At 44.6% G+C, this 17,206-nt stretch overlaps 1 protein-coding gene across 2 annotated transcripts; it reads right to left on the reverse strand.

Moving 5' to 3' along the window:
• Positions 1-7,223: 7,223 nt before the first annotated feature.
• On the reverse strand, positions 7,224-16,735 carry LOC106598990 (mediator of RNA polymerase II transcription subunit 26). Of its 2 annotated transcripts, none has more exons than XM_014190026.2 (3): positions 16,425-16,735; positions 10,837-10,911; positions 7,224-10,741 (listed from the first exon to the last, which is right to left on the reverse strand). In XM_014190026.2, the coding sequence occupies exons 1-3, from the start codon at positions 16,494-16,496 to the stop codon at positions 9,059-9,061; spliced, it is 1,830 nt and encodes a 609-aa protein (XP_014045501.1). In that variant the 5' UTR covers positions 16,497-16,735; the 3' UTR covers positions 7,224-9,058. The 2 variants fall into 2 exon arrangements, with proteins under 2 accessions (XP_014045501.1, XP_014045499.1); XM_014190024.2 differs by having other exon boundaries at positions 10,837-10,914.
• Between the last annotated feature and the right edge of the window lie 471 nt (positions 16,736-17,206).

Consider the following 17,206-nt stretch of genomic DNA (forward strand, 5'->3'; position numbering starts at 1 on the left):
GGCTACCTCTGGCGAGCACATGGAGGGCTGTGCGGCCCCCCCAAAGAAATGCCACCCCACACCTTGACTGAACCACCGCCAAACCGGTCATGCTGGAGGATGTTGCAGGCAGCAGAACGTTCTCCACGGCGTCTCCAGACTCTGTCACGTCTGTCACATGTGCTCAGTGTGAACCTGCTTTCATCTGTGAAGAGCACATGGCGCCAGTGGCGAATTTGCCAATCTTGGTGTTCTCTGGCAAATGCCAAACGTCCTGCACGGTGTTGGGCTGTAAGCACAACCCCCACCTGTGGACGTCGGGCCCTCATACCACCCTCATGGAGTCTGTTTCTGACCGTTTGAGCAGACACATGCACATTTGTGGCCTGCTGGAGGTCATTTTGCAGGGCTCTGGCTGTGCTTCTCCTGCTCCTCCTTGCACAAAGGTGGAGGTAGCGGTCCTGCTGCTGGGTTGTTGCCCTCCTACGGCCTCCTCCACGTCTCTTGATGTACTGGCCTGTTTCCTGGTAGCGCCTCCATGCTCTGGGCACTACGCTGACAGACAGCAAACCTTCTTGCCACAGCTCGCATTGATGTGCCATCCTGGATGAGCTGCACTACCTGAGCCACTTGTGTGGGTTGTATGCTACCATTAGAGTGAAAGCACCGCCAGCATTCAAAAGTGACCAAAACATCAGCCAGGAAGCATAGAAACTGAGAAGTGGTCTGTGGTCCCCACCTGCAGAACCTGGTTGTCTATTCCATTTGCACAACAGCATGTGAAATTTATTGTCAATCAGTGTTGCTTCCTAAGTGGACAGTTTGATTTCACAGAAGTGTGATTGACTTGGAGTTACATTGTGTTGTTTAAGTGTTCCCTTTATTTTTTTGAGCAGTGTAGTTAAGGTTAGGGTTAGCTAAAAGGGTTAAGGTTAGGGTTAGCTAGCATGCTAAGTAGTTGCAAACAACGTTCCCTCTAAACTGCGTAGCCCCGAGACTGCCACACAGCCTGCCATGCAGAAATATCAGCCCACAGAGAGAAGTACGAAATTGGACTTCACTCAACTTTCTAGAGCAGTGGTCACCAACCGGCATTTCTAGTCGATCGCCAAACATTTCTGTAAAAAACCCAATGATTTCTTGCTCTAGCGACTCCTGTGGCGAGCCGGGCGCAATGCACGCTAACACGGTCGCCGGGTCTACTGTGTTTCCTCCGACACATTGGTGCGGCTGGCTTCCGGGTTAAGCGGGCTTGTGTCAAGAAGCAGTGCGCCTTGGTTGGGTTGTGTTTCGGAGGACGCACGGCTCTCGACCTTGGCCTCTCCCAAGTCCATACGGGAGTTCCACCGATGAGACAAGACTGTAACTACCAATTGGATACCATGAAATTGGGGAGAAAAGGGGGTAAAAAAAACACAAACATTTATAGGTTACACTTTGTTTTAATTAGTCTTGGGGTGTTGTCAGTAGGTGCACCGATTCAGCTGCCCTGTGGCCAGGTAGGCAAACTGTTGCCATTTTTAACAATTTTATATGTCTGAACTCTACCTTCATGGCAGGCCCATATAGCAAATTAAGTGCAGTATAGGCCTATAGTTGATACTGTGAGATTTCAAAATGTTTAAAACCATGACCAGAGAGAAACTGTCAATGAATACAGCAAAGAGATGCTGTTTTTATTAGTGAGTTGATGTTTAACTTCTTACTCAGAACTGTCAACACTTTGTATTCAACACTTTCATAAGCCATAAAATGCATGTTTTTCCTATTTCTACTCAGCGCTACAACAAGCACTGCAGCAGTAATGAATGAGTAGGAAAGTGTCTATAGGCTTGCGTTGATGTTATTATTAGCGGCTTGGGTCTTTTTTAATATTGAGGAATATTTCACTTTCTCTGTTCATCGGAGTAACAACATACATTTTTGCATGAGGCAGAAATAATATGGTGCAATTTAAGTTTCACCATCAGCTGGAAGACGGTGTCACTTTTTGGTGAGTGTCAGTGGAGGAAAGGGAGAGGGGAGGGATGCTGATAGGCAGAGCCTCAGTCTCTTGCTCTCTCCCTCTGCTGAGACTGACCATCAGATGCAGGCACTATTAGCCCAGTAAAATAAACATAAAAAGCAATGTATTCTCAGCTGTGCTGAGTGAGAATACAGCACAATGGATCTATTACCGGTGTGATCATATAGCCTACCTCACATTTAAAAAATGGCCCGAACAACATTGCAATGGCACAGCAATTCAAGCAAAGCCAATATGCGGTGATAATGTATTGGGCCTATAGTTTACTGCACAAACCTCATTGCTACAGTAGTTTTTAATTGGTTAATGTTGCATAGGCTTACTTTTTTTAAGTCATATTAAAAAAAAAAATCTGAGCGGCAGATCTCGGCTTGCATTTTGACTCAAAGTGATCTTGACTCAGAAAAGGTTGGTGACCACTGTTCTGGAGTTTGTCCCGTTAACACTATCAACATTTCCCTTTACTGTGCCAATTGTGATCGAATCAACAAAATATTAGCCACTTTCAATGCAACATACTGAAACAAAACAAACTATGCAAACTTTGTTCTAGGCAGAATGCATCAGAGTAGGATTCTATTGCATTGACAAGCGCTACTCAGCCCTTAATCTACACAGACAGGTGCGGCATAACCAATCAGAGCTGCAGTAGGCCTATATGCAAATAGACCATTGCCATATATGGATTTTTTTAAATGTAACCATTATTTAACTAGGCAAGTCAGTTAAGAACAAATTCTTATTTACAATGACGGCCTACCCGGGCCAAACCCTAACCCTAACGATGCTGGACAAATTGTGCTCCGCCCTATGGGATCTGTGCCATTTACTTTGAACTGGACTGTGTTTACCTCATGAGTGGTCGTGAGTAGATGCGCTTGTTTTTAGATCAAAGAGAGAGCTGCATGTAGCCATGTTGTGACGGCCCTGAATTTTTCTGAACCGTCTCAGTGCTTCTCCTTCCAATAGGGCGCTTTCCCTTTAATTCTCAATTAAATAGTGCTTCTCCTTCCAATAGGGCGCTTGTGATGGAGACGTGAATGAGGATGTGTTCAACCCTCAGTTCTTAAGCTTCTCTCTTCCGTTTGTTTTGTTGCCTATAAAAGTGTGCTTTGTAGCCTAATAGCAAGTTTACCCAGGACCGGATCCACTCTTTGCGTCCGTGGACTACACCTCTCCGTTGTTCTTCGTGGCCTTTCTCCGCTGGAGATCTGTCGGCGGATTGGCTTGTCAGACTGACCACAACCTTTTTGTATACGGCATTTCATTTGTTTTGGTGTGGTGTATACCGTGATGATTTATGTAGTTAGTTGTAGTAGAGGATTTATTAAGATGTGATACGCTTTATAGTTGTGTGGTAAAATATGTTATTTTGATTGTATGATTGACACTGGGTTTACGCTACACTGGTATGAACGGACAAACATTGCGTGACTAAGGTCACTTGAGTTCCCTGAACTTGTTTACCGGGCTGGACTCTTTTTAGGCCCGACGTACAGGACATTTCTGGAGGAACCAGTGCTCATTATTTGTTATATTGTTGTGTGTTTGATGATTTATGTTGGTAATACAACCCACGCAAAAGAATACAGTTGTTTTTGAAGTTCTTTCCAATGTTTTAAGGGTTTATGAAAAGTGTATTTCCATCCTGACTTTTACATGAGTCCTTTGTATTGGTGTAGACTTGACGGACCAGATGGGACTCATTCCCTTCCAAACCAAAAGGAGAAACCAATATTTTCTCTGGTAGGCACAACCTACCTGGCACCCCTATAAACGATAACCTCAAGTCAAAACCGTTACAATGTGTGCACATTGTGTTCATATACTTTGTTAGTTAGTGAGTTATTAGTCCAGTTATATATCATTCGTATTCAGCAATAGGGATGATTGCTTCCAACAAGAGCACAAAACGTGTACATTTCTAGACATCTTTGAAAGGCAAGTCAGGTAAAGAGCTTTTTTGTCTTAAAAGGGCAGTGTTGTATTTTGAGACAGGCTTGAATAAACTAAGTAGCCAATAGGCAGAGGGAAGCATAATTTGTCTCATTCTCTGTAATAATGGTGTGGGAATAATAATTCTTTTTATTTTGTAAAGTGGTTTACATTTTAGTCATTTTGGTTTCTTGCATTAAACAACACAACAACATTTTTAGTCACCTCCTTGTCTGAAGGACAAGTGGATAAACAGGTTAATGTCAAGCCCTGCATGTTTTGTTTTTTTAAGTCTCATGGAATGTAGGCCTACATTAAACACCACACACTGGCTTCTACTGTAGGCAGAATGATAGAACAGCTATTTCAATGTTAAAATGTTATGGGATGCATTTTCTCCATTTTAGATGGTAGACCACTCTGGTAGGCCTACATTATGATTAAATTGCCACAGTAGTCTACATGGCCACAATTAAAACTGTAACTTAAAGCGGGTACAGCCTCAGTGTTCACAGTCAATGTGTGGTGGAAGTTGCACAAAATTTTCACAAAGTTCAAGTTTGCACTCAGCAGACCTGAAATTTGCTCAGTGCTGAAAAAAATGAGAGGGAACATTGGTTGCAAAGTAGCTAAAAAGTAGTAAGTAGTTGACAAAATTTTAAATTTGTCCCTGATGAGATTCGAACTCGCAACCTTTCAGCTGCTAGACATTTGCGTTATATGCACGACAAACCCTCATACTTTTGATTTTGCCTTAAGTAACCATCTGTCTTATGTAACCATGCCAAACCTAACATACAGTATCATACTAATTTGAGTGTGTCGGATTTACATTCACTATGTTACGTCGAGTCTATGAGACCAGGCTGGGAGTTTGGCTGCTGCTGTATCCTTGCAGGATGGTGTGGGTGTCTGGCAGAGGCACAGTTGAAGTCAGGACTTTACATACACCTTAGCCAAATACATTTAAACTCAGTTTTTCACAATTCCTGACATTTAATCCTAGAAAAAATTCCATGTCTTAGGTCAGTTAGGATCACCACTTTATTTTAAGAATGTGAAATGTCAGGATAATAGTAGAGAGAATTATTTATTTCAGCTTTTATTTCTTTCATCACATTCCTAATGGGTCAAGTTTACATACACTCTTAGTATTTGGTAGCATTGCCTTTAAATTGTTTAACTTGGGTCAAATGGTTTGGGTAGCCTTCCACAAGCTTCCCACAATAAGTTTGGTGAATTTTGGCCCATTCCTCCTGACAGAGCTGGTGTAACTGAGCCAGGTTTGTAGGCCTCCATGCTCACACACACTTTTTCAGTTCTGCCCACAAATTTTCTATAGGATTGAGGTCAGGTCTTTGTGATGGCCACTCCAATACCTTGACTTTGTTATCCTTAAGACATTTTGCCACAACTTTGGAAGTATGCTTGGGGTCATTGTCCATTTAGAAGACCCATTTTCGACCAAGCTTTAACTTCCTGACTGATGTCTTGAGATGTTGCGTCAACATATCCTCATGCCATCTATTTTGTGAAGTGCACCAGTCCCTCCTGCAGCAAAGCACCCCCACAATATAATGCTGCCACCCCAGTGCTTCACGGTTGGGATGGTGTTCTTCGGCTTGTAAGCCTCCCCATTTTTCCTCCAAACATAACGATGGTCATTATGGCCAAACAGTTCTATTTTTGTTTCATCAGAACAGAGGACATTTCTCCAAAAAGTACGATCTTTGTCCCCATGTGCAGTTGCAAACCGTAGTCTGGCTCTTGTATGGCGGTTTTGGAGTGGTGGCTTCTTCCTTGCTGAACGGCCTTTCAGGTTATGTCAATATAGGACTCGTTTTTACTGTGGATATAGATACTTTTGTACCTGTTTCCTCCAGCATCTTCACAAGGTCCTTTGCTGTTGTTCTGGGATTGATTTGCACTTTTCGCACCAAAGTACGTTAATCTCTAGGAGACAGAACGCGTCTCCTTCCTGAGTGGTATGACGGCTACGTGGTCCCATGGTGTTTATACTTGCGTACTATTGTTTGTACAGATGAACGTGGTACCTTCAGGCATTTGGAAATTGCTCCCAAGGATGAACCAGACTTGTGGTCTAAAAAAATATTCTGAGGTCTTGTCTGATTCATTTTGATTTTCCCATTATGTCAATCAAGCAAAGAGGCACTGAGTTTGAAGGTAGGCCTTGAAATACATCCACAGGTACACCTCCAATTGACTCAAATGATGTCAATTAGCCTATCAGAAGCTTTTAAAGCCTTGACATTTTCTGGAACTTTACAAGCTGTTTAAAGGCACAGTCAACTTAGTGTATTTAAACTTCTGACCCAGTGGAATTGTGATACAGTGAATTATAAGTGAAATAATCTGTCTGTAAACAATTGTTGGAAAAATGACTTGTGTAATCACAAAGTAGATGTCCTAACCGACTTGCCAAAACTATAGTTCGTTAACAAGAAATTTGTGGAGTGGTTGAAAAAACAAGTTTTAATGACTCCAATCTAAGTGTATGTAAACTTCTGACTTCAACTGTATATCATTTGATCATTGCCTGAAGGCAAGGGGTAGGGAAGCAACAGGGCCATGAATCTGATATGAACAGCCACCAACCACCAGAGAATGAAGAGAAGTGAGGTCACAAGTGAGAACTTAGAGGGCCCAAAGACCCAACAGGCAACAGAGCTCTGATCTGGTCCTCAGTGACATGTTTCCAGACAGTCACAGGAGTGCAGCTGGTTGTCAGAGAGGTGACGCCATGGATGTGTAATGATAATTCATAAGTCTAAAGAGGAGGAGTCATCTAGAAGGAGCAGCAGTTCACTGACTACAACTCAGGTGAGGTAAAAGTGCACTGAGCAGCTTAGTCATGGGTTGATTGGAGGATTCAGCACGGAGGTGTTCTGAAATGCATGTAGAGACTCGGTTATGCGATCAGGAGGAAGAAAGGGAGTTGAGTTGTTGCGGTTTATCATAACAATGAGGACAGCCACAGAACCTAATTCAAAAACATAAAGCTATGATATACATTTCTGTTTAACCATAGAACTTGTCATTGCCCATTCAACTCCATGCTTAAAACCTACCGAAGTGCTCCCCCATGAGGACACAGAATACACAATGAAAAACAAAGTAGTTATGTACCCATAGACATACGCATTTACTTCATTGAACGTACCATATTAATGCCAAGATTAAACAGTTAACCCCAACCTGACTACAGGTTGGGTTTATATTGTGTCAGAATTAAGTCTTATCGCAAATAGGAAAATAGAGCAGAGGGTTTAGAATGTCACTTTATTTTTCAAACTATTGAGAGATGTTAAACACTGAACAAATAAAGATGTCCCAGTCAAAACTGACCAGATCCACATCAATCATCTTTAACATTTCTTTATTGCGAGCTGTGTTTGAGTGATATCGCAGTCTGCAATTTACCCATACTGGACCAGTGTTCACTAAGGACCATTGCTTCAAAAAAAAACGGTGCATATTCCAGCATTATCGGACATAGAATTTGGAATTGTCCCACACATAAACCTAGCTCCAAGGACAGGAGTATTATGCGGAACAAATACAGATTCAAAGGCACATTGGTAGGGATGGATTTAGCGGCACACAGTCTGATCTTCGCCTATCTAAAGTCATGTTATATGTGGAGAACAGTAGCAATGCAAGATGAGAAAAGGAAGAAAAAAAAAACTACTTCTCTGAACTATTATGTTTGTCACATGGAAAAAGTTTAGAACGTGTGATGGTACCACAGCACTCTAGGTTTATGTAGTTAACAAAAAAAGCTAAAGAAACTATGCTCGTTCATTCACCATCATGCATGCTTCTCAGTGAGTAGAACATTTCTGCAAAACAAACTTAAAAGATCTGAGGGAATTTTGACATGGATGTCAAAACTATGTACAAAAATTTGAACTTGCAGGTGTTGTGTATTTTTATCTACACGTAACTTTGTGTCAATTATGGAATTACAAAAGTTATCTACCAATGTATAACTAAATACAAAAGGTCTCATTTCTGTACATTCACTAAGGCCGTTCAACTTTAAAAATCTTGTGATGAAATTCCATAAGGCAAAATGATAGCTAAAGGAATGGTGACAAGTATAGTTCGCGCATACAAACATTTCCGTATTTTCTTGTCCTCACAATTGTTTACAGTTTTAATGCATTAGCGCCCTCTGTTTTGACATTTTTGCTCACAGTTCTGCCTGGGTGAGGATTGCTAGGGGATATGGGAGGAAATACAAAAGGTACATTTAACAAATAATTAATTGAAAAAGTAAACAGATTAAAAAATATATATACTTTTTGGATTGAACACATTCAAAAACAGGCAAAATTTGTTTTCAAGTATTTCCTCCCGGGAATAAGTGTATGATGGCATGGGTACATTAGAACAGAGTGAGGAGAGAGATGTGAGGAGTATGGAATGTTGGATAACTAACGCGCATCGGCCAATAAAAATAAAAGACTGTGCAAAACAATGGTATGCCTCGTTTGCATTGCAGAACAGGTCAACATTTTGTGATGCAAACAGAAAAGCTCTACAGGTTTAGTACATCTGTTTCGATAAACCTCCCCAAAAAACAGAAAAGGTCAAATAAATAGATGCATACATGATAAGACATTTTATAATTTATTTTTTATATATATATATGTGTCACATAAAGCTTCTTGTAACTGCCAAATTGGTGCCAGTATTCCACTTGCTGGACACATTCGGCTTTACTTGTGCTAGATGAACTCTTTCAACCCCTTCTGAGCATAACTGTGCCTCGACTGGACACCTAAACCCCAGTCAACCCTCAACTAGGAGCTTAGTTTGCAATTCCTTGTTAGTAGCAGCACTGCAAACAGGGGCACATCTTTTCTGCAACTTTCTTTTTATTTTTTATCTTTGAAAGAAAGAAAAAAAGAACTGAAACGGCAGCCCTTTGACCAACCAACCAACCAACTTTTTTTTTTTTTTACCAAAACCTCATTCGATTATCTCTGAGAGGGAGGCACGGAGGGAGTTTTGCAGTTCTGGCTTTCCACAACTCACAGTGGCTAAAAAAATAGTTTTCCTTCCTCTGTCAAGTGACAGAGACACTCCATCTACTCAGTCTAGGCAGACATATGGCAGGATGTTAAGTTTGCTCTCATCCCCGTGCGGATCCAAAGATATGCACTCTGTCCAGTCGTACCAAGTGCCCTTGGTGTCGCAGCAACCGTTTACCCCTTGCCAGTGCTCCATATGTACTCTGTGGAGGTCCTCGTCAGTCACCTCTCGGCTCACCCCCGGTGTGTCCGTTACCGAGCTGTCCAGCTGCAAGACGTGGACTCCTCGCCTCGCCTCCCTAACATCGCTCTCCTCCCGTTTCAGGTATTCTGACATGAAAAAGTGTGCGCCGGGGGCCTGGACCCCCGAGGATGTGAGCACGTTGCTCTGAAGGTTTAGGTAGGACTGGATGATGTCGTTTCGGGACAGCTCTTTCCAGTTAGTCTGTTGGAAGGGGCTGGGGGTGGGAGCGGGATGCTGCTGCAGGGGCAGGTGAGTCCTCTGCTGGGGCTCAGGGGGAGGTGGCCTTGGGGGTCCTTCCACCTGAGAGGGTTCTTTATGTACCATGGACTTGATCTGCCCCGTCACAGGGTCAAACGTTAGCCTGCGCTCTTTTAACCGCACAGGCCTCGTTTGGTCCTCTGTGTCCTGCCCCTGCAGGTTGACAGAGTAGTCCCTGGACCTGTACTTCTTCCTCTTTTTGCGGTCCGAGCTGGAGGCAGCGACTTCTGCCTCAGCCTTGACCACCACTACAGAGGAGGAGGGGGTGGGTCTCTGTAGTTCTGAGCTCTCAGAGTTGGTTGGGGCAGGCTGGGAGGTTGGAGGGAACACCGGCGGGGGTTCCAGTGTTGCAGCGTTGCGTGGGGGATGGGTGGTGACCTCTGAGGAGCCGGGCCAGTGCAGTGAGGCCCTATGGGCAGGGGGTGGCAGCCCATCCACATGAGACACTTCGGCTAGGGACTTTAAAGACGGGGACTTTAAAGACTGGGACGACAGCAAGCGAGGGCTCCGAGCTGGGCTTGGGATATTCCCTTTTGGTGCAAATGTTGAAGAGCGCTTGGACATCGTCTCTTGCTTCATAGTTCGCGGACTCCGCAGACTTGATGAGAGACAGTGGGGGCTTTTGGCCTGATACTGCCCACCGCCTCCTTCGTCCAGCCTTGCCTGCTGCTGCAACACAGCAGTCTTGAGTAAAGAAGAAGTGCTAGGTAGTTTGGTGAGGCCCGGGGAGCTTGGGTGAGGCTTGACAGCATTGACAGGGATTCTAGAATGTTTGTCATTCTCTAGGTGCTCTGTCCGGGCCCTGTCCGGCGATGGGGGAGCCTCAGGGCTACCTGCAATCCCATTTGTGGGTGGTGGGGTGTTGTACATCTGCTCGTAGGGGGACAAGTTGGAGATTTTGTCCGTTAAGTGCACACTGTCCCTTTGCTCCCCTCTACGCTTTCTGCTGCTTGACTTCTCTGCTTTTGGCGAGTGGATGTTGTGGACGTCATTTCTAGTTTTCACCTCTGGGACACCCTTGCTTGCCATTGAGACATCAGGGGGTGGAATGTCAGTCCGACAGGGGTGGGCACTGCCATTGGCAGAGCCCGGGACACACACGGCCCCCCGCGATGGAGTCTCATTTTGCCCCGGCTCAATCAATTTCTGCCAGCTCCGCAAAAGCTTCTTGGCACGCTTGGCAAGGTCTTCATCCTTGGTCTGCTTCCTCACATCATTGATCAGTTTCCCCAAGCGAGTTTCCTAAGTTGGTAATAAAAAAATTATAAAAAGTGGTTAAGAACACCAGAATCAACAATACATTTTTTTTTTTAAACGTACAAAGCTTTGGGTCTTACCTCAAGAGCTTCTTTGGTGATAGGGAACTTCTCCAAATATGTGATAACTTCTAATACTGCCACCATATTGCAAATCTGCTGGAAGGAGCAAAAGTGGTGATCAGAACACAGAATTTCTCACAATATTGCTCAACAGTCAAGTCACTTAAAAAGTTGGTGTCAAGCAACTGCAGTTACTAGCTAGCTGACACTTCTAAGTAAACAACAGTTGGCTTGCGAGCTGGCCTATTACCTAGCTAGAGCTAAACGCTATGCTGTTATCAACTGGCTAACAAGCAATCTGGCCAATTATTAGTGATGTTGAACGTTCAGGCTGCTGCACAGACACTATGGAAGTTAGCCAGCTAGTGTTAGCTAGCTACATAGTGGTCTTTATCATAGTTTTATAATTGTGTAGTTTAGAGTAATTATCGAGGTTAGCTAGCCAGCTATTTTCGTCCCCCGCGACGCCATTTTTCCAAACCTAGCCAACTATTACCGACGAGCAGCATTGTAGAAACTAAATACATTACAAAGGAACGTCTTGATTAGTGCTATGTTAGCTAGCTACATAGTTGCTTTTGTATCATGATAAGGTGTAGTACTGAAACTATCGAGGTTACCTAGCCAGCTACACGTTCAAACAAAGTCAACAACGCAGCCACTGCTAGCTAGCCTACTTCACCAGCCAGCAGTACTGTATCATTTGTCAATAAGAGTTTTGCAACGTAAGCTTAACTTTCTGAACATTCGAGACGTGTAGTCCACTTGTCATTCCAACCTCCTTTGCATTAGCGTAGCCTCTTCTGTAGCCTGTCAACTATGTGTCTGTCTATCCCTGTTCTCTCCCCTCTGCACAGGCCACACAAACGCTTCACACCGCGTGGCCGCTGCCACTCTAACCTGGTGGTCCCAGCGCGCATGACCCACGTGGAGTTCCAGGTCTCCGGCAGCCTCTGGAACTGCCGGTCTGCGGCCAACAAGGCAGAGTTCATCTCAGCCTATGCTGCTCTCCAGTCCCTCGACTTCTTGGCGCTGACGGAAACATGGATTACCACAGATAACACTGCTACTCCTACTGCTCTGTCCTCGTCTGCCCACGTGTTCTCGCATACCCCGAGAGCATCTGGCCAGCGGGGTGGTGGCACTGGAATCCTCATCTCTCCAAGTGGACATTCTCTCTTTCTCCCCTGACCCATCTGTCTATCTCCTCATTTGAATTCCATGCTGTCACAGTTACCAGCCCTTTCAAGCTTAACATCCTTATCATTTATCGCCCTCCAGGTTCCCTTGGAGAGTTCATCAATGAGCTTGACGTCTTGATAAGTTCCTTTCCTGAGGATGGCTCACCTCTCACAGTTCTGGGTGACAACCTCCCCACGTCTACCTTTGACTCATTCCTCTCTGCCTCCTTTCCACTCCTCTCCTCTTTTGACCTCACCCTCTCACCTTCCCCCCCTACTCACACTACCTTGTATCCTTTTCCCTCTCGCTCTCATGCAACACTTCTCACTCTGCCCCTACTCGGATGGTATTGCGCCGTCCCAACCTTCGCTCTCTCTCTCCCGCTACTCTCTCCTCTTCCATCCTATCATCTCTTCCCTCTGCTCAAACCTTCTCCAACCTATCCCCTGATTCTGCCTCGTCAACCCTCCTCTCCTCCCTTTCTGCATCCTTTGATTCTCTATGTCCCCTATCCTCCAGGCCGGCTCGGTCCTCCCCTCCTGCTCCGTGGCTCGACGACTCATTGCGAGCTCACAGAACAGGGCTCCGGGCAGCCGAGCGGAAATGGAGGAAAACTCGCCTCCCTGCGGACCTGGCATCTTTTCACTCCCTCCTCTCTACATTTTCATCTTCTGTCTCTGCTGCTAAAGCCACTTTCTACCACTAAATTCCAAGCATCTGCCTCTAACCCTAGGAAGCTCTTTGCCACCTTCTCCCTCCTGAATCCCCCCCCCTCCTCCCTCTCTGCGGATGACTTCGTCAACCATTTTGAAAAGAAGGTCGACGACATCCGATCCTCGTTTGCTAAGTCAAACGACACCACTGGTCCTGCTCACACTGCCCTACCCTGTGCTTTGACCTCTTTCTCCCCTCTCTCTCCAGATGAAATCTCGCGTCTTGTGATGGCCGGCCGCCCAACAACCTGCCCGCTTGACCCTATCCCCTCCTCTCTTCTCCAGACCATTTCCGGAGACCTTCTCCCTTACCTCACCCCGCTCATCAACTCATCCTTGACCGCTGGCTACGTTCCTTCCGTCTTCAAGAGAGCGAGAGTTGCACCCCTTCTGAAAAAGCCTACTCGATCCCTCCGATGTCAACAACTACAGACCAGTATCCCTTCTTTCTTTTCTCTCCAAAACTCTTGAACGTGCCGTCCTTGGCCAGCTCTCCTGCTATCTCTCTCAGAATGACCTTCTTGTTCCAAATCAGTCAGGTTTCAAGACTGGTCATTCAACTGAGACTGCTCTTCTCTGTGTCACGGAGGCTCTCCGCACTGCTAAAGCTAACTCTCTCTCCTCTGCTCTCATCCTCCTAGACCTATCTGCTGCCTTTGATACTGTGAACCATCAGATCCTCCTCTCCACCCTCTCCGAGTTGGGCATCTCCGGCGCGGCCCACGCTTGGATTGCGTCCTACCTGACAGGTCGCTCCTACCAGGTGGCGTGGCGAGAATCTGTCTCCGCACCACGTGCTCTCACCACTGGTGTCCCCCAGGGCTCTGTTCTAGGCACACTCCTATTCTCGCTATACACCAAGTCACTTGGCTCTGTCATATCCTCACATGGTCTCTCCTATTACATTTACATTTTAGTCATTTAGCAGACGCTCTTATCCAGAGCGACTTACAGTAGTGAATGCATACATTTTATATATACATATATATTTTTTTTTTGTACTGGCCCCCCGTGGGAATTGAACCCACAACCCTGGTGTTGCAAACACCATGCTCTACCAATTGAGCCACAGGGAAGACTATCATTGCTATGCAGACGACACACAATTAATCTTCTCCTTTCCCCCTTCTGATAACCAGGTGGCGAATCGCATCTCTGCATGTCTGGCAGACATATCAGTGTGGATGACGGATCACCACCTCAAGCTGAACCTCGGCAAGACGGAGCTGCTCTTCCTCCCGGGGAAGGACTGCCCGTTCCATGATCTCGCCATCACGGTTGACAACTCCCTTGTGTCCTCCTCCCAGAGTGCTAAGAACCTTGGCGTGACCCTGGACAACACCCTGTTGTTCTCCACTAACATCAAGGCGGTGACCCGATCCTGTAGGTTCATGCTCTACAACATTCGCAGAGTACGACCCTGCCTCACACAGGAAGCGGCGCAGGTCCTAATCCAGGCACTTGTCATCTCCCGTCTGGATTACTGCAACTCGCTGTTGGCTGGGCTCCCTGCCTGTGCCATTAAACCCCTACAACTCATCCAGAACGCCGCAGCCCGTCTGGTGTTCAACCTTCCCAAGTTCTCTCACGTCACCCCGCTCCTCCGCTGTCTCCACTGGCTTCCAGTTGAAGCTCGCATCCGCTACAAGACCATGGTGCTTGCCTACGGAGCTGTGAGGGGAACGGCACCTCCGTACCTTCAGGCTCTGATCAGGCCCTACACCCAAACAAGGGCACTGCGTTCATCCACCTCTGGCCTGCTCGCCTCCCTACCTCTGAGGAAGCACAGTTCCCGCACCCCCCCCTTAAATGATTTAGATGCACTATTGTAAAGTGGTTGTTCCACTGGATATCATAAGGTGAATGCACCAATTTGTAAGTCGCTCTGGATAAGAGCGTCTGCTAAATGACTTAAATGTAAATGTAAGTTAGTCATCAAGATTACATTTACAAGACGCTCTTATCCAGGGAGATTTACAGATAGCATTCATTTAAAGACAACTAAGTGAGACAACCACATCACTGTCGTAAGGACATTTTCCCCCCTCAATGACACTAAATCGATTGCTTTAAACAGATTCATATTTTTGGTTTGTCGAACTAGCGGAGGTAATGATTCAATAAAATGATGCAGTCAAACAAAAGTGCTGGGTTTCCTTTGGCTATCTACTGTAAAAACATTGTGGCACAAGGAGATGAGCTAATAAATGGTTACTACAGGTTCTCATCTATCGACAGGTAGGCTATATGTAGTCCTTTAGAAGAGCGCAAATAGTACATGTTGCCGTGGTTATTTTCCAAGATCCATTGATTAATATACAATATCAATGTGAACAAATAATTTGTGCGCAGTACTGATTACAGTACAAGCCACTTGGTAAATGTTGGTGTGAGTAGTTTATAAGGTAGTAATTTAGCAAAATATAAGTTCTCAACACATGTATGTGTACAGAGTAATTTTTGTTTTATCTTCAAAATATCACAACCTATTTCTGCATGTTATGAATTTGGACATTTAAAATTGATATTTTGACACTGGACTACAAATCAAAAATCGATAACAGGAAGCACCAACAGTACCATTTTCAATTTATGTTTTAGGAATATCAACAGGATTCTACTTAATCACGTAAAAACTACTGAATGAGCCCAAAACGTGCTTTGATGTATTGATTTTGATGATACAACTGAAATCGTGAAAATACGTTTATTTTTACTACAATTATTTAAAGCATGATACAGTAGCTTGTTGCACATAACTAGCTACCGATAGCTACATTATCTTATCCATAGCAGGAAACACTGAATAAGATAGCCTGACAACTAGGTAACGTTACGTGACATGAGGCTAGCCATGTTAACCTGACCGTATGCTATTTATAATCTTAGCTAGCTAACTAGTTTGCAATGAGGAGTCAACTGTATAGCCATTGCAGCTAAGTAATGTAGCTAGTACTGTAGCTAGGTAGCTTTCTACTAGTTAAGTTAACTAAGCTACCTAAACCTTAGCCAACAAAATCACTACTGGTGTTTAGATAGGTATTGGATAACACATGTCATGTGATTACCTAGCCAACTACTGTTAACTACTTAGAATTTAACAGATAAACACTTGTTTGAAACAGAGGTTTCATTCGCTGGCTCATTGGCTAACTAGCCACAGTTAGCTAACTAGTTCGGTGAAGGAATTAGAAAATAAGCTTGCCAATAAATAACAAAACAAGTTCGACCTCACTCATTGACAAGTTAACTAACGTTAGTTGTTTGGCTAGCTAAGTTAGGTACTTGGTAGCTATTAGCTTGCTATGTACTGTTAGCTACGCAACAACGTGTATGACGACGCGGGCGAGGAATGGGAGAAAAGTCAAGTGTCAAGTGGGCTAGATTGTTAGCTAACTAAAGTTAGGCTAACGCTATTTTGTCTGATATCGATTTAGTGTATCAAGAGTTAAGCTAACTTGTTTTCAACATAGCTTGGTAAACATTACCCTGTTGGCGACGCTAGCAACGAAGTTAGCGTAGCAAGCTGGCTAGCTTTAACTACCTACAGTAGATAAGTCAGTAGCTAACTTAAGCTAGCAAGCAAGGTGTCAACTCACAAGCTTGTATTATTAGCTATAATTTATCAGTGGATATTTGGCATATTATTTTTAAATAAATATGACGGCAAGTATTCGTCCAGATAGCCACATCGTGTTGCTAGCTACTCACATTGCTGTGACTATCGATGGCCTGCAGCAGCCGGTCTCTCATCTGCTGCGGAGTTGCTGAGGCCGTTGTCATTGCCTGTTTGGTGCGATCCGGCGGACGGGGGAGGAATCCTCCAAAACGAATACTTTGGTACTTGCCGACACTCACGGGCCTTTATGGAGATATGCTAGATACTTGAGCCGCATATTTATCTAATGCCTGTACGCTTAAACGTTCGTATAATGTCACATTGATTCGGAAACGGTTATCGCCTGCTTCTGCCTCTTCGGCGCTCTGGAAACTCACCACCAGCTGCTGACTGCTGGATCATTCACAACGGCCTATTGCATTATGGGATGCAATGGACGCACACTTGACCCGCGCACGTAGCTAAACCTAAACACACCTAGGGTAAGTGAAGGCCTAGTGTGAAGGCCCAACTACTGTGTTTTCAATAACATTTGCTTACAATAACCTACTGTGAAATTAATTGTAGCTTATATTAAACACTACAGCCTTCCCTGTAGCTCAGTTGGTAGAGCATGGTGTTTGCAACGCCAGGGTTGTGGGTTCGATTCCCACGGGGGGTCAGCACAGAAGAAAAAAAAACGTATGAAATGAAATGTTTGAAATGTATGCATTCACTACTGTAAGTCGCTCTGGATAAGAGCGCCTGCTAAATGACTAAAATGTAAAAATGTAAGTGTTCAGTTCTAACTGTTCAGAGTTGACACAGTTGTGTCATGTCATTTTTTTCAATAGGAAGTTATTCCTACTGATGGTGCCTTTTGTGTATGACCCTG

This window comes from Salmo salar, chromosome ssa03 (assembly GCF_905237065.1).
Source record: "Salmo salar chromosome ssa03, Ssal_v3.1, whole genome shotgun sequence".
In the NCBI taxonomy this organism is placed as follows: domain Eukaryota; kingdom Metazoa; phylum Chordata; class Actinopteri; order Salmoniformes; family Salmonidae; genus Salmo; species Salmo salar.